This window comes from Crinia signifera, chromosome 6, assembly GCF_055691185.1.
Source record: "Crinia signifera chromosome 6, ASM5569118v1, whole genome shotgun sequence".
Lineage (NCBI taxonomy): Eukaryota > Metazoa > Chordata > Amphibia > Anura > Myobatrachidae > Crinia > Crinia signifera.
In genome coordinates this window covers 237,441,728-237,468,526 of record NC_139222.1, presented here as the reverse complement: position 1 = coordinate 237,468,526, position 26,799 = coordinate 237,441,728, and the positions used below count along the sequence as shown (strand labels likewise).

The window sequence follows — 26,799 nt, the reverse complement described above, 5'->3', positions numbered from 1 at the left end:
GGATGCGGGATGCGGTCATTGGGTCACCATGTTGGTCGACGCCATTAGGTCTACATGCATTTAAGTCGCCATGAGTCTAGATGGTTGACATGCAGGAAGGTCGACATTAGTCTAGGTTGACATGTGTTAAGTCGACAGGGTCATTAGGTCGACAGTCAAAAGGTCGACATTGGGGGTTTTTTCCACCTTTTTTGAGTCGACATGTGCCGTCAGGTGGTATTTCATGCCCTACCATCCACTAGGGCAAGGTAAGAGAATAAAATAGTGTGTCAAGCATAGGGAGGCACCATGCCCGAAGCGTGGCGAGTGCAGCGAGCCATGCGAAAGGATGTGGTGCTACGTTTCAGTGTCCATGTTGACTATGTCGACATTCGGGACAATTTTTTTTAAAAACCCCAATGTCGACTTTTTGACTGTCGACCTAACCCATGTTGACCTAATGACCGTGTTGACCTAACCCATGTCGACCTAGACTCATGTCGACCTAAATGCATGTTGACCAACATTGTGGTGGTCTAATGATCCATACCCACCACTACTACTACTACAATAATAAAATAAGTGACATATAATGGATACTATTTTGAATGTTAAAAGCATATAAACAACAAGAAACAAACTGTATTTCAACAGTTCCAAACACGCCCAAAGATAGACTTTCCTTGTCATCACCCAACAAAGCCAATTACAGTAGCTTCATTCATCTGTATATCACCGATATATCATCAAGAAGGAAATCAAGTGTTATTTTAGGCCTACGGGAAATACCATTCATATATTTCAAAGATCTACCACGCCCATGGTGCTCGCCTCATTCTACATACATCTGTGTAACGACTTTCCACGGTCCATATTAAAGTAAAACCATTTCATTGATGTCTACTAGAAGGAAACTACCACTGCCATCACATAGAAGTTTCATTCATAAATCCTTCACATTAAAATAAACACTTTTGTATATCAAAAGAAAAATATTAAAAATATATATGCACAAAATTAAAACATTCAAACGATAAAAAAGAAATCATACCGAGTAATAACAACACAGTCTTTAAGGATGAGATACTGTAATGTATACTTGCATGGATGGCTGCAATGTATGGTTAAGCAACAATGTTCCACGTGGATTATCCATACAAACTAGATAATCAGTGTTCATTCTAGCACCCGCTATATTTGAAAACCCATGTAGTTCCTCTTCCCTGCCTGGGGTGTCACTGTCTGCTGTAGTGCTTCTAGTGCAGATCTAGTTTGCATATCAGTGCTGATATACAGATCACATTGTGCTAGAAGCACTACAGCAGGCAGCGACACCCCAGGCAGGGAAGAGGAACTGCATGGGTTTTCAAATATGGCGGGTGCTAGAATGAACACTAGATAATTACATGGAGCATAGATAACCCCCCTGACTGTCTTTCACCATGGCAACAACCTTCTTATCGGAATACATTTATAACCCCGCCCAGAAATTATATTTATAAACCTGCCCACCCTATTACTCCACCCATTTCATCTATACTGTAGCTCTAGCCAATAAAATACACCTTCATTGAGCGATATTGTGAACAATATTTCCTAGTGTGTATGGGGTTTAATGTACACAAACTTCGTTTCATGCACAAAATATAGTATTAAATTACTTAAAGGCTTTGTGTATAAAGGGTATATAAGATACAAAAATGTATTTCGTATTTAGACTTAGGTTCCATCCCTAAGATATCTCATTATGGTATGCAAATATCGAAAAATACCATATCCAAAACATTTTTTATCCTGAACAATTTAGATATGGAAGACTCAACATGTACACACAATTCTAGGCTGTGGCCAGTATTCAATTAACCCTGACCATTTTTCTCCTGGTCCTCTGACCTTTTTTCAACAAAGGTGATTATCCTTACAATGCTGATTGTCCATACAATTAAAGCCCCCTATTTTTCCAGGAGAAAAATGTTGACATTTGTCAAATAACATTGTTCCCAGTATACTTATCCAGATCCCATGTGTTGTTGCGGCTCTGAGAGCTGCTAATTGAATACCGGTCATACACCGGTATATGGGAAAATAGTTCTTTACCTACAAACATGTTACATGCCAAGTGCCTAACACTGTAGGTACTTACGTCAAGCAACTCTAGTATGTCCTAAAGCAGTAGTAACTATTTAGAATTGAATAGAAAGGTTATGCATGCCAGCTTGGGCGTATGATTTGTTACCCTACATAATGATAATATTAATAACTATAATAATAAATATGCAAGTAAAATAGGTGGAACTGTACGTTATTATTATTTTTTTCACCATCATTAAAATAAGCCGGTAAAGTAAATATTACTAGAAGAATATGTAAGAAGCAATTATATATATATATATATATATATATATTTTTTTTTTTTTTTTTAAATAGTTCATAGGTCAACTATTGAAACACAATATTTGAACTAACTAAATCTGTGCTCTGTCTACAACTAGATTGGTCTATTTCTGACACATCTACCTGTGTCTAGGTAACAATCTGACCATCATGTTCAGCAGTAACTATACAAACAACAGAGTAAATGTTTCCATTCTCTCCTAGGTACAGTAGGACTCTGATGCTGGACCAGCAATAACAACACTGGCCATATCTGCACAGTACACAGATGACTGACAGCTAATTGTGATGTGCTTTACAATGAAAACACACTAATTACATGCAAATTGCTTCCATAGTGAATGCAAGACACAGGGAGGGCTGGGGATAAATGCTAAATAACACAACCAACAGCAGAGGCTGCTATTGTTTGTTTACTATATACTGTACATGCCCACACATTGTTTTATTTCCTTTTGAGGTTTACACTGCATACTATTATGTTGGAAAATCTGAATGATCATATTGTATGGGCTTGATCTCAATAATAACAACGGTATTATTTGCCTGTGGATCTCGAATTCTGGTTTGTTCATGATTACTTCTAAATTGTTGAAAATATTGGGTCCTCTGTTAATTAAGACGTTCTAATTGAAAGTACATTTTAACAGCCAGCTTTATACACCACTGAACTGATTAACATATAATGGGAACAGAGTTAGACGAAGTCCAGAAGTCACACAGAATATCAAACTTGCAGTGTACCATTTTCTATACACCAGCCTATTGCTGACGTACATTATGAATGATCTGATCAAGATCTTCCAAATCCTTCATAATTGCACCATGTGCATCTGATTTTCTAATGGATTGTTCTATACAAAATAAAAATAATTACTCAGTACACAGTGAAAATCTAAGGGACAAATCAATCACTAGTTGCTAAATGTATGACATATTGATTTAAAGGATTAGACTATTCTCTTGGTAGAGGCTATTCAACACCCCCCCCCCCCCACACCTAAAAAAAAAAAAACCCAAATAGAGCAAAGCTGTGACAACTGAATCCACATCAGATCTATCGTCTCCCCTAATTGTTTTTCACTTTAAATTTGTCACACAGAGAACTAGCAAAGCTCTTGACATGTTACATTTACATTTTAATCAGTCTGCAAATACTATGCAATTTGGCACTCACTTAAAAAACCCTTACATTTGCAAAGATGCTTTCTAGTCCCTGTGTATGAATTAACAACGTCAAGCAAATATTAAGAAGACAGTAAATGACCAAGCATCTCGACTACATAAAACACACACGGCAACAATTTTTTTTTAAAGAAAAACCCAATCAGCCTGTTTAAAGTTTGTCCTCTGTATGCAGTCCTGAAACTAACAGACATAAAACATGCAAATTCAGATTAAAAAAAGATAAAGAAGCAGTTACCCATTCCAGTCGGCTAGCATCTGTCTCATTTATATCAGTTCTCATGAATGCTACACTGCATTTGACTGCCTATTAAATCCCTGGAAGTCTCGACTTGGTGGGGATGTGAGCTTAACAGAAAATGAACACTTTGAGTATCTGCTGTGAGCTTACAACCCCCCTCCCCCTTAGCTACAGTACATTACTCATATAAACACAGACTACATTAGTGGCTAGGAGAGGAATGACTGTAACTGGCTGCCAGTTGGGGATGCACTACACCACCTTTTACATGTAGGTTATGACATTTTCCCTTAATTGTTTTTCTTTACTTCTTATTACAGTGTTGTTGCCTTTGACCTCTTGATGGCTCTATGCACTTGATACGGTTTATTTTCTCTACAGCTGACATCAGGACAATCAGGCTCAACCCAACCAAGATGAAAACAAAACCACTTAACTCTATGCATGCAAGATGCAGTTAATGAAAAAACTGCTTTCTACTAGAACAGAAACCTTTAAATTAAAAAACAAAACACTTAGGGACAGATTTACTAAACATCGGATTTTCATAGCTGATGATGATCGGTGGCTTTGATTGAGATTTTTTTAAATGGCAACTGTAATTAATGCTGCAGTTTACAATTCATCAGTAAATCTGCCAATCATTGGCACTTTAAAAAAACAACGTTTAGTAAATCTGCCCCTTTGAGTTTTTGGTTGCTGGGAGACAATAGTTTTGTTGCCAAAAGTCATCATTAGCCTTGATATGCATAAAATCTGTCCTAAATTATTTGTGGCCATAATTATTTTAATTGCCATAGAGAAAGTAACAACTAAATTATAAGGCTTTGTTTCCAAATCCCAAACGTAACATACAGTACTTAAAACATGGGTATTGGCGATGTGCAGTTACCCAACTGTTCTTATAAGGTAATATTTACACACATATACAGTATTGCCAGGATGATATTTATTCTTGTATAATACAACTTAAGCTACATAACTAATACATATCTGATATTGAGCATACACGCTGAATGATTTCATTACCGATATTGCTCAGTGATATCACTGGGACCCCGCTGAACATGCAGGTCATTTGGCTACATATCCAAGATTGACCTGCATGTTCAGGCGATGGGAGCGATACTGAGCTTACATACTACATGATTTTTGTAAGATATATCGCTCAGAAGGGTGCTAAATCATGAGGTGTGTTCATGGTTTATGGAATTATTGTATTAAGCAGAGAAAAAAAAAAAGAGTTGAGAAGTGGCCCATTAGCAACCTATCAGCATCTGCCTATAATTTTATTACATGCTTCCTCAAAGCTGATTGGTTGCTATGTGACAACTTCTCCAACTTCCTCATGGCGGATACATAAGGCCCAATGTGCACAATATGGTGGGAGGTATGTCATCCATTCACAATGGAAGCAGCAGTGAAGCAGTGTTGCACACACCTGCTATGGTGTATACAGTATTAAATGTAGGGTGGCCATTGACCAATGCAGGGAAGGTGGCAATTTTTTTTTTCTCCTGGTCAGTGGAATATCAAGCCTAGTTCCACCTGATATTGGCCCCACCCACTTTTACTGATTGGCTCGCTAGCTGCCATTCCCTAATTTCCCTCAGAGTTGCTGACTGTATGACTGTAGAGGGTGTGTTATGGACATGATGGTGTTTACCACCAACAGTTCACCATTGCTGGATTCCAGCCATATATATATAGCATCAAAGGCACCATTAATGGCGGACATTTCAATGCCATCCTTATATTGAAGAAACTTTCAAAGGAAAGGAATGAGATTGCGTGAGGTCCAGCACATCAGAAGGGGCATTTGCTTCTGTGCAAGTTCTGATTGGCAACTACAAAAGTTAGGAGCTACTGTATATGGAGGCTAATTCATTGTGGTTGGAATAGCTATCAGCAGTGATAGGTCTGTATGTAAATCTAGCTATTACAAGGAGACGCTTCCTGCTGCAGTAGTGATCTAAGCTGTGTCCCAGGATGTAGAATCAAATTATTGCAACTCTGTCAGTTGGCTTTTGGCACTCATTGGTCACACAAGTCACCTGTTACAGATCCACGTAAGAGGATAGGAAGCCTTGTAAAATGGCAAAAGATCCTGGCCCCTTCCCTCCCCTTATCCTGAGGCTGTCCCAGCCCTCTTCTCAGCATCAGACTGATGCCATACTGTATTCTGTGCTCCAGTACCCAGTATGCGCACACGCGGAACCACTCCGGCCCATACGCAAAGTACCAAATATCACTACTATCAACATCAACAGTATTCATTATAATTATAACCAGTGGCGGTTTCAGAGTTGGTGCTGGAGCATAGACACAAATTTAAATAGGCGAGCCACGCCCACTCCCATTCCAAACTGACTTACTGGCTGTTGGTGTGGCTCCCCTATTTGAGGTAGGGCTGTCTTAACATAAGAGCGGGTCATTGGGCAAAATAATCCCCCCTTCGACCCCAAACACCCCCCCCCCACACACACACACACACCTATGTGTAGCAGCAGCGGCGATGATGGGCGATCCAGGCAGTTGGGCCAGGAGCTAGTAGTGGCATTTGCCGGGCAGGGAGCACTGCTGCTTTTGAAAAGACTGGCGCCAGACATTGATTGGCTGACCAATCAGCGTCCGGCCAGTCTTTTCAAAAGCAGCTGCACTTCCCGCCCGGCAAATCATGCTACCTGCCACCCGCTGCTGCCACAGCTCCCTGGGGCAGTGCCATTTTCCTAATTGGGGTGGGCCCCTAGAATCTTTGGGCGCCTGGGCAACTGCCCATTAAGCCCAATGGGAAAGACGGCACTGATTTGGGGGGTGCTGCAGCATCACTGAATATAATATTTGTAATAGCAAGGCATTGGACATGCCCTCAATACAGCAGCACAAATTTCCTCATACTGTTCCTAACCCTATAGTGAGCATTTTCCTGACTATACAATATATAATGTACATAAGATATATATACTGTACAGTATATAAAAGTTTTTTTGTGTAAATAAAGAAACACTGTGATAAATGAATAGAAGATAAATGTTGCATTATTCATGTGTTTTATATTAATATTGTAAGTCATGCTGCTCTCTGACCTAATTTTTCCATTGATCTCTGCACTCCAGTGCAAATCTAATTAGGGACCACTGCCAAACTACTGGAGTTCCATGATTACACAGAGGTCAAAGAGCATCAAAGAGGTTTCAGTTATTGTGGGAACCATCCTACAGTATAATGGCATTCATTTATTTGTACCTATTTTTTTTTCATGAGTACGACAATGCCAGAAAAGTAAAATCTCCAAATATATCATAAAGCTTGAAAACATGTAGTGAAGATTAAGGAGATTTTATATTATATATACCCTTATTTTTATTTGCAAAATCATTAGTGGTCATTAGGCTGTAATAGTATAAGCTATGCCCCTATATACTATTATAGTGTTAATTGCTGTTCCTTAAGTTTAGATGCTAAGCTCTTGTATAAACTTCTATTTATCAGGTTGCTGGTTCTCTTTATTTTAATTTATCTTATACCAGTCTCCCGTGATATTCTTGGCAAAAAAAAAGCTACACGTGTTCACTATCATGTGACTGTTCTCTGGGCAGATTACAGTCCCATGTGAGTGCCATCCATTAACTCCATATAATTTCTACGTTCATTTCTATCAACAAAAGTAACATACATTTGGCAAAAAATAATAATAATATCATTACCCCCTTTCAAATCACTGCTCTAAAAAGGAAAATACTGGATTTATATGGTTAAAAAAAGTTTAGTTGGGATTAACCATTAATATAAAAAAATATACAGATTAAAAGGGATAATATTTTTATGTACATTAGTACAATTAGGTTTTATATAGTATATACAGAAGGGAGGGAAATGCTGTGATCACTATGATGAATTGCATGCTTATGCAACTACACAATGCTCCTTTAATTTTTGCACTGAGCACGTTTTGATTAAGATGGATTTAAAGGCTGCTGTTTGTTCAATCATTTATGGTGAGTGCAATGTTTCATAATGATACTACTGGAATAGATAATTGATTAATATTAATATTTGATTTATCAGGGATATCTTCGAAGCAGGTCACCTTAACACAAAGATAAGGGGAAACTTTTAACATTTAATATGAAATAAAAATGATAAAACAGGTTACAACTGCAGCAGCGCCACCCACTGGTCCAGCATGTAATAACAATTAAAAAAAAAAGGAATTTGTAATACCCCACTAACCCTTCTATATTTTTGGGACAGTTCCAATGTGCTCATGGTCTATCAGCCAATAGGATGTGGCCATAAAATAGTAAAGTGCTGCATTTTTTTTATTACACAAAAAAATGTTGCTACATACATTTGTAGTTATTGCAATCTTCTGTCTACGCCACTTGTATTGCAGTCATCAATATCTCTTTTCTGGCTTCAACATCACATTTATTCCCCACTTTTTTCCAGTGCATGCAAAGTGGATAAAGACACATATGATTGAACAGATTGGTACCATTCCCAATGTCATGCTGAGGGTCAGGCAAGACATAGTGTGTTTTATATAACACATCATGCTGCTTTTCTAGCATGGAGCAGAGTTCAGATTAACAGATGAAAAACACATTAAAAACACATTAAAAATACGTTTCAGGTGAACGCACTGAAATACTTCAGATCACTTTATATTTTCTGTGGGACACATGTGAATACATAATTAATATAGACCTTGATGCACTTGCATATTTGCATTTAGCTCCACACCACATGTACTGCTAAACACCAACCGTTACAGTATGTAGCCACAATTCCAACACAACACAAAACACACAGCTGGTATGCTGCAGCACAATGTTTCTGGAGAGCGGTCACACAATATTGGGGGTGTGGCTATGCCAATATTGGCCAGGACACTCAGGGTGTCTTGTATGTATGTTTGCAAAGTGGACATAAAATTCAGAGCGATCTCCTGCACTTAGCATAGAGTATGTGTAACTAAGTCATACTTACCTACTGTCCTGGAATGGATGGGAGGCTACCAAAAATAGAGTGATGTTCCTGGCCATTGCCAAGGATCATAGAGCCATGCTCTACCTAGTAACAGCCAGATGATTACGTGACTTGGATTGAATTGCATCTTCATGGCCCCAGCCCCTGCTTCACAAATGGTGGTAACGGCAGCAGTTTGTGGTAAGGATGGGACCACTATGATGCAATTACTCTGCCACACCCCAAGCACCTCACACTTCTGCCACACCACACCTTTCTCAAGGACAAAAATGTGGAGTGGCCACAGGGCTTAAAGTGGTCCTTGAAAGGTGATGGAACTCATTTCCTCTGGCACCAACCCTCCCCCATTAGAAGCTCGGGCCAGTGCCCTGATTTTTGGCACCCACTGCAAACTATAAATCTGTGCCGTGCCTCCCATCTGTCATAAAGGGATAGTGGTTCCACACAATGGCACAATCATATTTACATTACACTGCATGTAGTGCCCCTGATCCATATTACGTAGTGCCCCTTATTTAAGTTATGCTACACAGTAGTGCCCCTTACACATGATGCCCACAGTAGTGGCCCATATAAACATAATGTCTATAGTCAGTGCCTGATTAACCAATAGGCTGATCAGGCCCTGTCTACAGTAGTGCTGCTTATGCAAATATCCCTCTCACCCTGTCATCAGCATGCACAGAGCCTGCTACTCTTAGTGGCTCTTCACTTTAGCGGCGGTAATGGCATGACATCACATACGCTGGAAAAGAAAGCGGCCATAACAGGCTTTTCTGTTACACTTACTGTGCAGGGCTGTTGGTGGAACTCCGTACCCACTATCATAACAGGTGGTGGAACTCCATTCCAAGCATTAACTTATGCCTCTTGTTCTATTCCAGATAAACTGTTTTTATATATTTTTCAATATCACAGTTGCAGAAGCACATAGGTCTGGGAACTTATCCTGGACCTTATGTGTCTTCTCTCAAAAATGTTAAATGTTTCGGGCACAAAAAATTAGGAATAATTAATTAATTTCCCCTGGTGAACGGTTTTGTTTTTAAAAAAAGTTCAAAATGGTGCAAAAAGCTAAATGTTTATTGACCTAAGTAGAATGTATGTCTTTTCATTGGATGCACATAGCGATTTTTATCGCACAGTGCATGTGCAGAAGGAAAGTGTTCGGCCAGAACATTTTTTATCTTGTTCAAATGCATCCAAAAATCCATATGTAAATCTCATTACATTTTTTAATTGGCTTCCACGAAAATGAATGCAAGTTGATGCGCATCAGATGACAGCAACAAGCTGCAGACTATGTAAGCTAGGTACCAATGAGTGCAGTCTCATTGGGGACAATGATGTTTATTTCACAGCCAAATGAATCAGGTGCCTATCTTTTTTTTTATTTTTATAAGAAATGCATGTTAACTGCAAAACTTTAATAACGGTGTATGCGGCGCTTTAGGTTTTATAATCTCAAATTAAAGTTTAGACTCTGAAAGCTAATGGGTTAGTCAGACATTATTACGGTTGTAAATACGTCTCTATTAACATTCATTTTCATGGGGCAGAGATTAAATAGGTGTTTCATTGTATTAACTGCCTTTCATAAAAACATGCCAAAGCCTGTATATTGTAGGTGGCATTATTCAACTATAACAGAATGCTATTAACCAGTTCAGAAATTTCCAGTGGCTATTTCTATATATAGGGGACTGTTACCAGCATTCAAACACCATCCCAAAGTCACGTGGCCAGAAACACTGGTAACTAAATTGCTCCCATATTGTGTTAAGCTAGGCACACACTTCTACACAGGGCTGGAAAGAGCTTAATCAGGCCCAGGTAATGTAAGGGGCGTGGCTTTTCAATATAGGTGATGCCACACGCACAAAACACGTACTGTTTAGGCACCAGGAAACAGTGCCTCAACCAGCACAAGATGTGCAAGTGCAGATCTGGAGGCATGATCTTTGCTGTTGCCTCCCCCACCCCCACTGGCAGAGGTGGTGCCACTAAGCAGCACCACGGTCGACACAATAGGGCCTTTGCCTGTGGAGGACCCTATGGCAACAGCCTTCCTGGATCCACTTTCCTCTAGCACAGGGGTGGCCGGAATTTTGTGACCAGGGATCTACTTTTAGTTAACATAATTAGCGGGGATCTACCATCGTCAATGGGCCTGATTCATCATGCATCAGGAAGAGGCTGTGCTCCAGCAGCATCAGCCTCTGTACCACCCATATCAAACAATTAAATCCCACACACTGAAACCAGGAGCTGTAAGGAGTCTATGTGCTGGTACAGTACAGTAACCACGGTATTACCGTCCGTGGGTGTGGGGACAGGCTGATATATAGTAGCTGCAGAGGGCTCCTCAAAGCACTCCGGTAACATAATGGCATCAGGGGCATGCTACACTACTGGGAGCTGGCGTTCTGAGACCTCAGATGCCAGTTCAAGTGTATTTTTGTTCATTTGGTCATGATCTACTAGCAGATGCCCAGAGATCTACTGGTAGATCACGATCTACCTTTTGGCCAGGTCTGCTCTAGCACATAGCAGCAGGAGGCTGCTGCAGACTGATAGGTAAGAGGGGTGGGGGGTGCATGTGGACCTGGGTCACTACAACATATCCATGTAATTAGGACACCCGCTGCCCACTCTCGGTGCCAATAATTGTACTATCGTACTTTAATTCATTTTAACATCACTTCCGTTCAGAAGCCCCATTTATAGAGTACACCCCTTTACACTATACCTTGCATTCCACGAAACGCATCAGACTAAGATGTTGAAAAGGCAGAACGGTGGCTTTTCTTCTCGAGGATCATGGGCAGAAGCTAGCTCCTTAGGCTGCAGAGATACGGTTGAAAACTATTGAAACACTTCCTCTGCAGCCTAAGAGTTAACAATGTTGCAGATAACATCAACATCTGCAACAAAAGTAAAACAAAAACCCTAGTGGCGGTTGTGAGCCAAGTTGTGTTGCAGACAGAGCAAAGACTTCTATCTTTTCAGGCTCTCTGGATACATAGCTGAAATCGCCAGCACACAAGAAAATAGGTTACTAACAAGTATATTCATTTAATTTCCCACAAGAATGCAGCAGGAAGCTTAGTTCGCAAACCCGATTGTAAACTAACTACTGAAATCTAGTTATTGAAGAAAGTGTACTTCTATTTTTAGTCTAGAAATATGCAGGATTCTTCTCAACTGTATGGTATGCATTATATACACTCAGCTAACGCGTTACATAATAAAACTGCTGCTATTAAATGTGCAGACAGTAACAGAATAGAAGCAGGATTAATCTGTGTCTTTTTTACAGGGTACTAAAACGATTACAGATATCACACTAAACTATCCAAAATTAAAAAATCCCGGAAATACAGAAAGTACTCTACAGGGAAAAACTAAGAAAACTGTTTGAATCTGTTACACAATTACTTTCTTTCACATCTCAAGACAAACATTTTCTTTTTTTTTTACATGCAGCTTGTAGATTCCGCCTCTCAAACACTAATCTTTTATTGTAATGTTGATGACTCAAGAGGTAATTGCAGTGTAAAGTCATTTACACATGACTACAACTTTCTGATCTTTTAACTTCTATTCTGTTTGAATTTCTTTCCAGAGCTGTTTAATGCCACATGGAATGAATATTTCAGCATACAGAATCATTAACTCACGATGAACCGTCAAACCATGATCAAAACACATGGGAACAGTAAACCTTATTTGGGGCGGGAAAAAAAGTCTCTATTGCATAAGCTCTAGATTTCCTTGCACAATTTAGTTTGGCTTTATTATTTACTGTCAGTTTTGGACTCGAAGACTCAATGGGCTATAGTTTCCAGGCAGTGACAAACAGCTTCTTTCTTTAAACATTTAAACCATTTAAAAACATTTGCAGCTTGTTTAGCAGAAACTCACAGATGCCCTCTAGTGTTCAGTAAGGGACAAGTGAGGTGGCAACAATGGTGTACTGAAGATCATGTAAGATAAATGGTCAATAAGTTGCTTATAGAAAATAGCTTTAACAAGCAAAAACATAGAACTATAAATTGCCTTTTAAGCGCAGTGTAATATGACATTATTTGTTATTTAGTGTTGCGAAGGAAGGAGGAAATGTAGTACATGCATGGCATTCATCAGCTGTCACAGTCAACCTAGAAATGTATAATAAGAAGAGACTCATAAAATATATCTGCCTTAGTATAGGGTGTTTATTTGAAAGCTTTATTTAGATTCCAGCATACAACTATTGAATGTGTTTTAACGTGGATCGTTCCAAAAATGATTTAACCCTTTGACTGCCAAGTGAATTTGTCAAAAAAAGGTGTGAAAATTGGCAAGCAAAATTTTTGTTCATCATAATGACCTGTAATGTTTACCTTATGTAGGAAATATAATCTTTTATTTTTCAAAAAAACATTTTTAATTTGAATTTATATAACAAATGTGAGTCTTTTAGCGGATATCTTGAACATCTCTCACAGAGATGTTGACACTCAAAGGGTTAAGCAAGTGGACCCATACAATCACATCTCGACTAAAGGTCGACTACATACTGTAACTCGACAATATTTAAAAAAAAAAATCTGTAACAGACATGACGTTACAACAACAAAATAAAAATCTTAAAAAATTGTCCATTTATGTACACCGTTCATTGTAAGTGATGTACTCTATAGTGGGTTGCCAGTGACATTACCCCATTATCTGTACATGCAACTCACTTGGGGGATGTTGCTTGTGCTGCCATGTTGCTAAAAGCAGAAAGCCTCCGCCCCCCACCCCCTCCCTTGCCTCTTCGCCTTCGCTGCAGGCATCACGCAAGCAATACTGTACACTCACCTTGCCTCATTGGATGTAAATTGAAGCACTCAACAGTGTTAATGCATGGTAGTATACTATGGACCCCTATAGGTTAAGGCATTACAGTGCACTATGCTACAGGGATACAGTAGTTTGAAAATAAACTTCAAATGGTTTAATAAAAGCAAGGCCATAGTACAAGTTTTGTCTTTAATTGTAATGATTGTTCTTTTTTTAATGCCCTTCATAAAACTTCAATGAAGACTGCATAGAATTTCCTAATATGGAAGCAAAACAGGATGTTTGGTATGAGTGCAGAGTACAAACTGGTAACTCGCACAGAAAAACAAAATTCAGATGACTAATGTTAAAAAAAATCACAAAATAAACCTAAAGTTTCTTATAAAACCCTTTTTTTGGTTCAGCTTCAAACCCTCATGAAGAAAATACTGTACATCCTGCTAGATGCTTGTGTGAATCGTAGTTTCTAAATCCTGATTGTGTAATACAATTTATCATTATACTGTACAAACTTTCCAAGTTGCAAAACACCATGTACTTAAAATGCCTCTCAAATGGCAGCAATTTTCCTTGTAACATATTTTAAATGCCGCATTGATATGTGCGAGAGGAGAATATTTACATTATACACCACAAAAATAAACAGCTCCACCGATTTTTTTTTTAAATTGTAAAAAGTCAGCACAGATAATTTCTGTAACCAATCAAATTTACAGTTAACTTTTAAAATATTTGTTTTTACTGAAGCAAAGAACAGCTTACAAAAATAAATGGTATGGTCATCCAAAAAAAGCAAACAAATGATCACAACTATATACATAAAGTAGATACATTAAAGTGGCATAAACAAAAGAATACACTACACAGGACAAAAACCAAATCATACACTTGTCCTACTTGTCCAGTTTTTCCCTGGAGCTCCCCGGCAGGCTCATACACTATCTGGCACTTAATGGGTCATTTTTACATGTGATATATCGCATGTAATACTACCGGTGACCGGGAGGCAGGAGAATTTAAAAATAAAACCCATTCAAAAGAATGAGTGGCCACTGACTGGCTGAGAGACCTCCCAAATAAATCCAAAGTTTGAGAGCTATTGATGGAAACCTCTCAGGCATTGGCGTCTTTACCTCAGGAGACACCAAGCACATGTGCTGGCAAAGAGGGTCTGGCCTCATGGAGGAGGTTGTGGCCTCTCAGTAAGGAGCGTGGCCTCATTGCCCAGTTCCCTATTTTTGTTAATTTAGGGGTCCTGAATATTTGGATTATCCCGAGATCAGTCAAAGTATTCAGTGGTGGTTCCTACACGGTGACAGAAGCCAGCTACTGTAGGAGCCATAGTGACTATAACTCTTGGTTGTATTCGACAAAATATGTTATCAACCACAGCTGGAACAAAAAAGCCCTATGCAAAAAACATAATGATCTGCATAATACTATAATCTTATTAGGCAGCGTTAACAATGCTCTCGTACAGTGTCAAAACCAGCCAATTTACATTTTATGTATATACGGTGTATATATAAATACACACACACACAGAATAATGTTTACAATTCACACGAGTGCCTCTGAAACATAAGTTTCTATATAAATAATGACCTTTAAAACCCAACTTTGTAAGTCTTTAGTAATTGAAGTAAACTGGTGCCTTCAGATGTCAGTCCCGCTCAACTCACCTGTGAGAGGTGCCTTCATTAAACTGAACAAATTCAATCTACATCCATTAATGTCACTGTATCGACTCAAATTACTTTTATCCTCAGCCCTAAGGAATAAATGGTTTACTAGTTATATCAACTACTGTGCAATAAATGTTGCCGAGAGATCTTAATCAAGATCCACTCGTTTATGTCATATACTGTGTGAGAGACGACTGGGGTCATTCTATCATGATCTGTACTCCCTTCCAGCCACCTAGGAGTAAAGTCAAGCCCAGCCTAAGTAGGACGGCTAGGGACAGCACATCATTAGTCAGCACAGTTAGGAGACATTACACTTTACAGTAGCTAGAATACAGGAGGCATTTACCTAAACAAGGAGTCTAGATCAATCATTTCCCCATAGCCTTCGAAACTCAGAATGTACAGTACAATGCAGAGTATGAAAATTGTTCACTCTGTATGCCAAGCTATAGATAGAATTAAAACAAATGCGTATGCAATGCTTAGAACACAAAAATCCTGAATTGGATGGCTTGACAAAAGCTACAATATTAGGAGAGATGAAGGAACAACAATAATTTATAGACAATCTAAAGTATTTTGTGATGTGAAACCTAAACAATGGTGTTTCATATCTGTCATCCTATCATCTTATTACTGTTTATTGTGTTGTAACTGCTGGAGATGCGAATACATGAGCTAATGGCCTTTTCATACCAAGTGGTAGCGCCACAGTACGTGGATTGCATATGTAACTGCCAGATGTGTCTGCAATCCCTGTGTAAGCAAAGACTTTGTTATAGAGAACAGCTGTTCTATTGTTAAGCTTTATTTGGACTATCGCATTAGCAATATTGTTTGAATTTTCGTAAAGTAGACTTAAAAGTCAATGTTCATCTTGTCCATCCAATAAGATGCAGCCATCCATCAGACAGCAGTAAGCCCTCATTGTTCAGAGGCAAGAGCACCAACATTATTTATAGATATAACTACAGACTAGTGACAGCGCATCAAAGATCCACAGGTGGAGCCAATTTCACTTGTGAGCGGTTCTAATAAACATACACGGTTAGAGTCCCCAAGAACTGGGGGTTGGAAACACTGGTTTAGATTTAAAGGTTCTAGAATAGAATGCTAATTGAGGATGTGATTCCCAATATTGCAGGTTGTAAAAACACTTTAAACTTTTAAAACAACATGAAATGTCAATGGAAAAAAACATATATTTTTTTTTTTACAACAAGACTTAAGGATTTATTTACTAAGATGGGAGTTCTATTGAAGATGGTATGTTGCTATGGACAACTAATCAGATTCTACTATCTTCTAGAAGGCTCTAAATTAATAAGCAGATTTTGAATAATTGCTAAGGGGAACATCCCATCTTTAAAAGAACAGTCACATTGTAGGCTTGAACGTACTGTAAGACAGGGTTGGCCACACCTGTCCTCATGATCTACCAACAGATCATGTTTTTCAGGCAACCTGTGGGTCTATAGTAGGAATAAATACAGCAGGTTTGAAAAAATGTGACAGACAGTAATGACTAGATGTGAACCAGCTAGGTGATTTGGAAAACATGGACCATTGGTAGATTGAGGACCGGTTTGGCCGCCCCTGCTGTAAGGCAAAAAAGGTGTGGAAAGGAAGCGCTAAATGTATTAAAAATATTTTCTGTAAACAAATTTGACTGGTTTTACTAATAAAGAAACATTTTAATAAATATATTAATAAAATGTTTCTTTATTTGTAAAACCAGTCCAATTTGTTTACAGCGTGTTGTGGCTCCACTAGGGAGCTGGTTTGCACGCCTGCACACCAAATATTTTACAAATTTTTCTCAGAGAGAACACCCCAATTTTCATAAATAGGTAAGAGGGGGTGCTGTTCCCAGCAGTCAGGCTTACAATGTTTTGGACAGAAGAAGAAAAAGGGACTGCTTTGGGGGGAACGCACTGAAAAAATGAAGTCATAAAATATAACTTTTAATTTTTAATCATTAAGAATCCCATAATAAAAATTTTTGTTGGGAATGCAGCGAAAAAATAGAGGTTAAAATCACGACATACAAACATGTACACACTATGTGCTCAAAGATAGGAAATATGTGTCTTTAAAATTACACTTGAATCCTATCTGAGAATGACCTGTTAATTTTAGCCCGTGATGCGGTGTTATACACGGAAAATGGTACCCTTATTGGAATGGGTTTAACGGCTACTGGTGATAAGACAGAATTTATTATGCTTTCACTTCTATGGACCACCCTTCATTTATCATTTTGTGCGGAAGTTAAATCACAGAATTTATTGATTAAAGAGAAGGAAACTGTTCTGTCCTATGGACAGAACAGTTTCCTTCTCTTTAATCAATAAATTCTGTGATTTAACTTCCGCACAAAATGATAAATGAAGGGTGGTCCATAGAAGTGAAAGCATAATAAATTCTGTCTTATCACCAGTAGCCGTTAAACCCATTCCAATAAGGGTACCATTTTCCGTGTATAACACCGCATCACGGGCTAAAATTAACAGGTCATTCTCAGATAGGATTCAAGTGTAATTTTAAAGACACATATTTCCTATCTTTGAGCACATAGTGTGTACATGTTTGTATGTCGTGATTTTAACCTCTATTTTTTCGCTGCATTCCCAACAAAATTTTTATTATGGGATTCTTAATGATTAAAAATTAAAAGTTATATTTTATGACTTCATTTTTTCAGTGTGTTCCCCCCAAAGCAGTCCCTTTTTCTTCTTCTGTCCAAAACAATTTGTTTACAGAAAATATTTTTAATACGTTTAGCGCTGCTTTTCCACACCTTTTTTGCCTTGTTTTATTTAGTCTCTTGGGGACTGATTACCCCCAACTAGCAGCTGCTTAGTGAAATTCAGCAAGCCGAGCACCACTATTACCCCCTATGGGGCATCGTTTGTCTTCTTCACCCCTGCTGTAAGGTGTATTTGCCTATTCTTCCATAATGTATGGGATGGATCTTAGGGAGTCCTCTCTGACTGAAGACGGGGAGGCAGAAAATAGTCTTAGATCATGCCCCCAGCCACTGCTCTAACAACATGGGAGAGGAATCACATCTCCCTGCACTCTGCACTTGCCACTTGTAATGCTGGCCACACATCAGACCAACTTTCATCCAACTAGTTGGTTGGACGGAATACAAATCTAGTACTGGATGGGAGCAATTTTCTCACATCCCAGAAAAATGGACAAAAACAGTGAAATTATTTAATCGAACAGATACAACTACATTAATTTGTCTAAGCGTCAGTTTACAGATTTTCGGCGCAAATTACATTTGCTCCCATCCAGTACCAGGTTTTTATTCCATCCAAACTAGTTGAATGGTTGTATGAAAGTTGGTCTGATGTGTGGCCAGCATTACTCTCCTATAGCATCTAACTAATAACAGTCTAAATATTAAAGCTAATGGTATATTCTGTCCATTTAACTAAAATGTATCAAATAAATGTTTATTTCAGACTTGGTAAATGGAAACTTTTGCTCACCCTTTGCTCTGCTGAAAAGGGGAATGCAATATTTAAAGCACCCATCTGCAAATCTTACACGTATTTCAAAATAAAAGTAGGTCCTGTCGCTATTTTTAAAAAGGACTGATTGTGTGATGCAGCTTATAAATACCACATTTCTCAGTACACTGCAATGCCATTTGTGCCTAAAAATCAATGCAATTACAGTGTTCATCTGTTTTGAAGAATGATTTATTGATGTGAATTCCAAGTCTTGTAACCAATACTGTAAATAAGATCAAGCCAAGAGCAGGACATAGCCTTAAATTCCACAGAAACAAAATTAGAAATAGGCATCCTGGAGCAGAGGTCCACAATTCATATAAACATTTATACGCTTTGTTTTACATGTGGCTTTTTAATCTTTTATAAGCTTATTCTGTCTTTATATAGAATCTGGAAAGAAACCACAACACAATGCTGTAATAGGAGTATATAAAAAAAATGATCTAATATAATAATCCCTTATAAGTATTTTATGGAAAAACTCTGAAGATATTTTCATTGCCTTGAAAGCTAAACTGTATCAACAAACTGTGACCAAAGCAGAAAAATATTTGTAACTACAGAAGAATGGATAATAAGGAAACAGGCGCTCTACTACTATAAAAAAGCACCAAGCAATGTTTCTACAAACTGTATTACAGATTTATTGTATCTTTATTGCCATTGTGCCAAACAACACTTCTTGGCATGCCAGGTGCCATGGGACTCTGCTAGTGTCAGATATCATGTTTTCCAAAAATTCCAATCAGATTCAGTCTATTGCTCCCTAGAAAATGAGAGCCAGAATATGATTGGTTGATAAGGGCAACATAATATGTTTTAGAAACTTTTGCAAATTTACCCCTTAGACTCAATGGGATGCAGTTACAATGCACCAGGAAACACTACTAATTCGATATGCGACCAGGGGCGCCATCAAGGGGGTACCCAGGGCACAGCTGTCCTAGGCCTGGCCACTCTGACAGAGAAAGAAGTGCCCAGATTGCTCTTTCTGCCCACCAGTATCAGTCTCCAGTCTCCCTCTGGCACCTGCCCGACCCTCAGCAGTGATCGGTGCAGCTAGGGGGCGTAGGGAGAGTGGATGCTAGAAGACAGTAGATGGCTCTGAGGGAACCCTGTTTCTTATCCTGACTCCCTCTTCTCTGACTCCCTGCCCTCAGGCTGCTGAGGAGCCCTCTGGTGACTCCAGTCCTGCCCGGAACTCCTGCCCCATTGCCAAGGCTGAGGCAGAGGAGCCCTTCGCTCTGTCCTGAGCCTGCTGTCCTCCAATCAGTGCAGCTGCCCTGTGGCTGAGGAGTGTCTGGCTCTTCTATATTTCTTCCCTGAGCCCTTTGCTCCTGTCCTGCTCCTGTGCGGTGCCCTGAGGCAGAGGAGCCATCCAGTAGTCTGGCCGACTCTCAGCCCACCGCTCCTGTGACTGAGGAGCCCTCTGGCCCTTCTGAAGCCCTAAGTCCTATTGGTTCCTCCCGACCTGGGCAGACTGCAAGATAAAATAAGTGTAATTGAAGCTACAGCTGATGTACAAGTCAATTCAAGCAGGGTTGGAGCTGTGGTTTCTTTTTAAACTGTAGTGCAGGCATTTTCAACCACTGTGCCACGACCAGTTGTAAGGAGGCAGCCTCAACATGGTGGCATGCTAGATTTTTTTTTTTTTTTTTGGGGGGGGGGGGGGGAGGTCTATTTTGGCAGCCCTGGGCTCCACAATTTCTAGTGGCAGCCCTGTATGTGGCACCCGTATATTGGGTTTCCATAGTAAGTTCTAATGTGCTTCATATATAGACTCAGTCACACACAGATATAGAAGTGTTGCCTATCAGCAGAGTCCTCTGGTGTCCCTGCAATGCAGTTTTGGCCAAAAAAGATGTCTAATGCTGGTAGTACCTGTCAACTCACTCACGCTATGCATTTCACACTGCATGGTTTATTTGAGGATAGATGTATGAGGCCACATCTTTAAGTTAGACCATGATTGGTTCTATACAGTAGATATATCATATTTACAGCATTATGGGTCTCCAGGCAAAGCAGTGCAGTGGGCTCCCTACTTACACAACCTCACCTCTCTTGGTGCTCCTAACTGATCACATCAGGCAAGGGGGATTGGAGGACAAGGGGAAGAGGTATGCCAGCCAAGGCTAACTGGAATGCCATCAGCAACATTTTATTTTTGATTTGCCCCGCCTTAGGCTGCTCTGGGGCCCTTATGCTTGTGGAGCTCCCAGGCAGTAGCCCACTCAACCCAGTAGGAAAGATGGCCCTGGCCCTGATGACATCCTCATTCTCAGTTATCTACCTGGTAAGATCTATTTTATAGAGTCGGGTAGCTAATGTCTTAATGAACCTTATTTATTAGGTTATTACAGCCAAAGCTTAATTTTTAAAATATAAGTCAACTTCCTCTCTAGTTGGATTGCGGCTCTGGTGCTTGCTCTGCAGAGTGCGCTTACAATTGAAAGGACAAGAGAAAAAAAATAGTATGCAAAGAATTGTGCAGTAAAGTATGGCAGCCAGGTAGAGTACTTTTATTATTTATTGCAGGCTAGTAAACCAATAGCATAGCGACATTGATTGATCTGTAACCTAACAATGTGAATGGTTAGTGACATTCTAGAAGGTAAATTGCATTACTCTGCAGAAAAAAAACCAGTACGGAATTAAAACCTTCTATTTGCTTTGGTGTTCTGATGGGGCTAAAAGTAGTGTGGTCCGCTGATTTTTGATTAGTGCAATGTTGAATAATAGCGCAACAGTAGACAGAACTTGATTAGTATTAAAGTACTAAAACTGGCAGTAAAACATATGAGATAAGGTCACTGTGTGCTGATCATATGCTTCCTCTGCTACTTTCTATTTAAATGTTTGTTTAGAAACACTGATGAAAGCTACCAGATGGTACAGCGTTTCAGATGGCCCCACTGAATCAAGCAATAAAGTTATGCTTTTCAAAATTTAAACACTCCACCGTACAGTACAATTTTTTTTTTATCTTTACATAGATAGAATTCACTAACGTGTGGACAATTAATCCAGGATTAAAATAAAAAGTGTGATCTGAAACCAAGCATGAAATGTGTGTGGTGTATGTCTAACAGATGCCTCTGAAATGGAATCCTAGAACGCAACTGGTCATAATGTAATAACTTCTGTCCCATTTATTGCATTATGGCGCCTGCTTTGCTATAGGTTTACTGAAGTGGTCTGGAGTAAAAATGTATTTGGTATTATTGATAGACAGCTATATAGCAGTTACCATGTACAGAAAACAGCTACCAGGGCCAGTTATAATATCCAGACCAATACTTGATACTAGACCCATATTTCATTCCAAGACTAATGTTCACAGTCCCAAAGTTTCAGATGCAAATTTTGAGTGATGTAATTTGCATTGTAAAGTAATACCCATAGAACCAAACTCTGAAGGTGCGTACACACGGGCATAAAGTCGCTGGCAATATGGTCATATTGCCTGCGATTGGAGTTTTTAGCCCCCTTATGATTGCTGGTCGCAGGAGCTTGCTCCTGCGACCAGCTGATTCCCTCTGCGGCTCCCTCGGCAGAGGTTCCCTTTCATCAGCGACCATCTCTGGTCGCTAATGAAAAGGAGAAACTGAGCAATATCTCACCCCCGTGTGTACACAGCTTAACCCAACCAATGCTGAATAGAGTATATTCCTGCATATAATGGTTTAAACTCAACAGATTTCCATATAAGGAATATCCTAATAAAGGTATCATTAAATATCAATAAATATTTAGTGGGTAGAGTCTTAAAGAGCAAATTAGCACCTATCTGACTATACTGAGAGATCCCAGATTCATTCAAATGCGTTTTGTTGTGGCTCTGTAGATAGCATCATCATCAAGTCTTCTTCAGGGGCACATAAGTAGGGTGTGGTATATTAGCCCGACAGTCGGGATTCCGACAGTCATTAGTCAGACGTCGGAATCCCGACTGCACAGTGTGGGGAGCGCAATGAAGCCACCTATTTTATTCTCCCTCTACGGGGGTCGTGGACCCCCACGAGGGAGCAGTCGGGATTCCGACGTTAGAGGAATGACTGTCGGAATCCCGACTGTCGGGGAGCCCTCCGGCACCCCATAAGTAAACCGACACGGAATATCACTTTCCTTATCCATGAGCACAGAACATTACGATAAATCAGAATTAAAAAGACATTCTCGTATAAAGATTTCCAAAATCAAAATTATAGTAGTTTCATGAAAAAAACAGCACTTTAATGAGTGGGAAATTACTGTTTTTTTTTGTGATGTTGTCTGTTTTGTGGATGCCTTTAACGCAATAGCCAGCTGCATTATCAAGACGTTTACTGCAATGATTCAGAGTTGAGCATGATGTGATGCTAGAATGGCAAATGTCCATTGGCCCACAAGGTAAAGGAGGCCCACAACTTCCAGTGTATGTTAAGAGACCTGATTTCCATACCAACAATGCTTCTTGCTGGGCCAAACTAATCCCCAGCAGTCGGCCAACTGATGAGTCTTATCTGTCACTGAGGCATGCATAAGGAAGTTGGTGCCCCTGAGGGTACCCCCACGGCTGCCCGTTGGTGTGCCTGTCCCATGAGAGTGCCCCTGACCAGTATTTTATGCAGCTCACTCCTTATCTGCCGGTTCTCTGTTGATCAGTTGACCTTAGGGTTATACAGAAATGGAGGCCCACCTTGAGAGTTTGCTAAAGGCCTCCAAGCCTCTTGTTCCGCCACTGGCATTGTGTTGTGCTATGAAACAATGCACCATTTAGTTTCTCGGCCTGATATGGACACACTCGTGGATGACTTTCTGCACATGTACAGAAGAGTGTTTTAAAACTTGATATTCCAGAATTGTTGAAATGAGCCATTACAGTTATAACAGCAAATGATAACTGCAAATTCCCTCCAAATGTAACGGAAAAGTGTCTCATATTCTAAGTGTTTATTTTTTACAGGAGAATTTCCATTTTGCTTCTCTGGCCAAGCTGTGTGAGAAAATAAAGTCTCTGAATGTCTTATTGCTTTGATTACACACATTTGCAGAGCACATTAAAGAAGATCATTCATTTAAAACTGTTTATTTTCATACCAGGCTGAACGAAAGCTGTATTCCCCATTACTCTTTTATCAAATAATCCCAAATGGCCAGGACAATATGTGACTATTAAATCAGAGCATTCACAAAGAACACTTGGAAAAAGATTTGTTTAAGTTTATTATTTCCTCTACCAGGGGCATTGCTGTAAAACGGAGAGGTATTTTACATAGGGGAATATTCCAGCCAATTCCCAGCAAAACTCCAATTACAATAGAGTGGATAGTGTCTGTGTTGCAGCATGGTTCTGAAACTTAAGGTTATTATCTTGAAAAGACATTAAGAAACACATCTGCTACTAACAGGACTCAGGCTTATGTCTGAAGTGCATATCAATGGTGTATTAATAGACTATAGCTTCAAACAGGGCAAGTCTTTTAAATAGTCCAATTTGGAGTCTGTAAGAATACTCCTAACTGAACCATTTGTGATTTTTTTCCAGATGCGCTAACAGACTGTGTAATCCAGAAGCAAATGTCATGTGTCTACCAAGGCTACAACAGTCACATGACACATGATGTGTTGAGCAAAGGCTCTCCCTCTAAACCCAATGTACTGTAAAATCCTGCCCATCCCTCTCCCTTGTTGCCAATTCTGAGAATGGGGAGTTTGTGTGTGATGACAGGCATAGAGGATTTGAACAGGAGATAATATATTTGGGTAGCATAGTGGATACGATTACTCTAATGAAGTCCTGAGTTTAATTCACAACTGGCACCCCAGCTATGTATGGTTTGTATGTTCTACCAAGTTTTTATGGGCTTCCCCCACATACTCTACTTTACCCACAGGTGTCAAAATAATACAGTACTGGTACATTCATTGGATTCTTTCAAAAAGAAAACCCTTGGTGTCTGCATTTCAGCTCAATGGAGCAGGGACAGTTGTCAATTCAAAATATTCTGTACATAGCTCTGTGTAAAATGTATTGCCCTGTATAAATGAATGATGAGGATAAACTACTTGCAAAATTGTTCTCATTATCATTGTCATTGGATAAGCCGGTGTGTGACCATCTGTAGAAAATGTGTTTGTCAATATAGACATTAGACATTCCATAGACATTATGGGGTTTAATTACAAAGATTGGATGCTGCTATGGGCAACCAATCAGATACTCTCCATTACTGTATCTTTTAGAAGGTACTAAATTAATAAGAAGTAGATTCTGATTGGTTGCCCATAGCACATGCCATCTAAATAAATAGAAAACTCTCCCAACTTAGTAAATTTACCCATTCCTAGGAAGATTCATATGGGTACATTTATTAAGAACAAAACATGTCAAGGCAGAAAATGAAAGAATGGTGCGGTTGATTACACTATTAAGCATATGTACTTTATTAATGACAGCTCACAACAGCCATCTTTTCATGCTCTTCAACATAGCTATGGACTGTATTCTCATTAAAACTTATCTGAATGAAATGGGTACTGTTACTGGCAAACACAGCGCTCTACGCCAATGGTATCTTCGTCATAACCAAAAAGATGCTGGGTGCCCAAAAACATCCCAAATAAGCTTTGCCCAAATGCAGCAAAGCTTGGCTTACAAATGGAGAAGTGCATTGTTACTGCAACCACGCTTGTGCAGCTATGCCAAGAGCAACCGAGAATTCAATCCAATATAAAAAAAACAGGTGTTTAAAGTGTTTAGACCAGCTCTGCAAAATGGAGTCTTGAAGAATACCATACCATTGCTTAAATAACACACACTTGGATGGATGGATGGATGCATAATAGCACATCATGTGCTAAAGTAAACATGGCTAAAGTATATTGACCAAGACCTTCACCCATTGCACTTCCATATTGATGATGCCAAGCAAGCCGCCCTAAACCAATCCCAGCAGCAAGCAGTTACTAGAGATTCTCGGCCTTTGTCAGTCACAGTGCCAGCAAAGCTTACTCCACCATCACTAACAATTCAGTCTAAATTAAGTGTAACTGAAATTCTCTATCAGTCTATTACAAATGGCCCCTAATTTGTGACCAATTTACAAATCTAGATTACTAAACTTCTCAATTATTTTAAGAGTAAATCTTAATGCTAGTTTGCTACCACCCACTGTGTCTATACCTATAAACATTGCTGGTGCTTGGTATCTGAGCGATGATTGGTAAACTGTCCCATGATGCGTTCAACCTCTGAGTATGGCTACTATATGTGGTGGCCCCTAGCTTCCACATGAAATCCTAATCTTCATGGATTGACCTAATTTGTTAAATTTATTCATGCAGTGTGGCACATACCGGAGGAAACAGAGACAAATTATACCAGACTGAGGGCAAGATGTACTAAGCCTTAAAAAGTGATGAAATGGAGAGTGATCGCCACCAATCAGCTTCTGACATTTTTCAAACACGGCTGGCCCGACAGCCGTGACCCTGTCCCATTCTCGGTCTGCTCAACAGAGATTTTGCAGGCGGGATTCAATGTCCCGTCTGCCGAGCGCCGAGAAGGGGACGTGGTCGCGAAAAGAGAACGTAAATAAGGGCTCTGCGTCCGGGAGCTCATCAATTCCCGGCAGAACGCGCTCAACTGCTTGTGAAGTCGGGCATGTTCTTGCAAGATCCCTGTTCAATGTGTCGGGGAAGACAGCACTGAATAGGGCCCGGCCGCCATTTCCCACATCGGGAAAGGCAGCAAGAGATTGAATACCCCCCTAAGTATTAAAATTGTATTTCTATTTTCCTCCTAATTATGCAATATTTCCATTTTTATTTATTGAGGAATTGGAGAAGCCGGTGTTGAGAGTAAACACCCCTTGTCACTGGCCACACCTTCTCCGCTTCTCATTACAAGCCTTTGACCATTAATCAGGCCAGTAGAAAGGGGGAACAGTAGACAGCGCCGTAAGCATAGCAACTA

The 26,799-nt window shown here is 39.6% G+C and overlaps 1 protein-coding gene across 3 annotated transcripts in view; it reads right to left on the bottom strand.

Annotated features, from left to right (window-relative positions):
- ARID5B (AT-rich interaction domain 5B) overlaps nt 1-26,799 on the bottom strand; it is a 223,409-nt gene that overhangs the window by 56,305 nt on the left and 140,305 nt on the right. Inside the window, exon 1 of one of the 3 annotated variants that reach the window (XM_083149146.1) lies at nt 3,797-3,918. The exons of the other annotated variants lie outside the window; for them this stretch is intronic. Coding sequence (XP_083005272.1) covers nt 3,797-3,800 — 4 coding nt within the window. The 5' untranslated portion in view covers nt 3,801-3,918. Of the gene's footprint in view, nt 1-3,796; nt 3,919-26,799 lie in introns of those variants that run through there. 3 annotated transcript variants of the gene reach the window in all.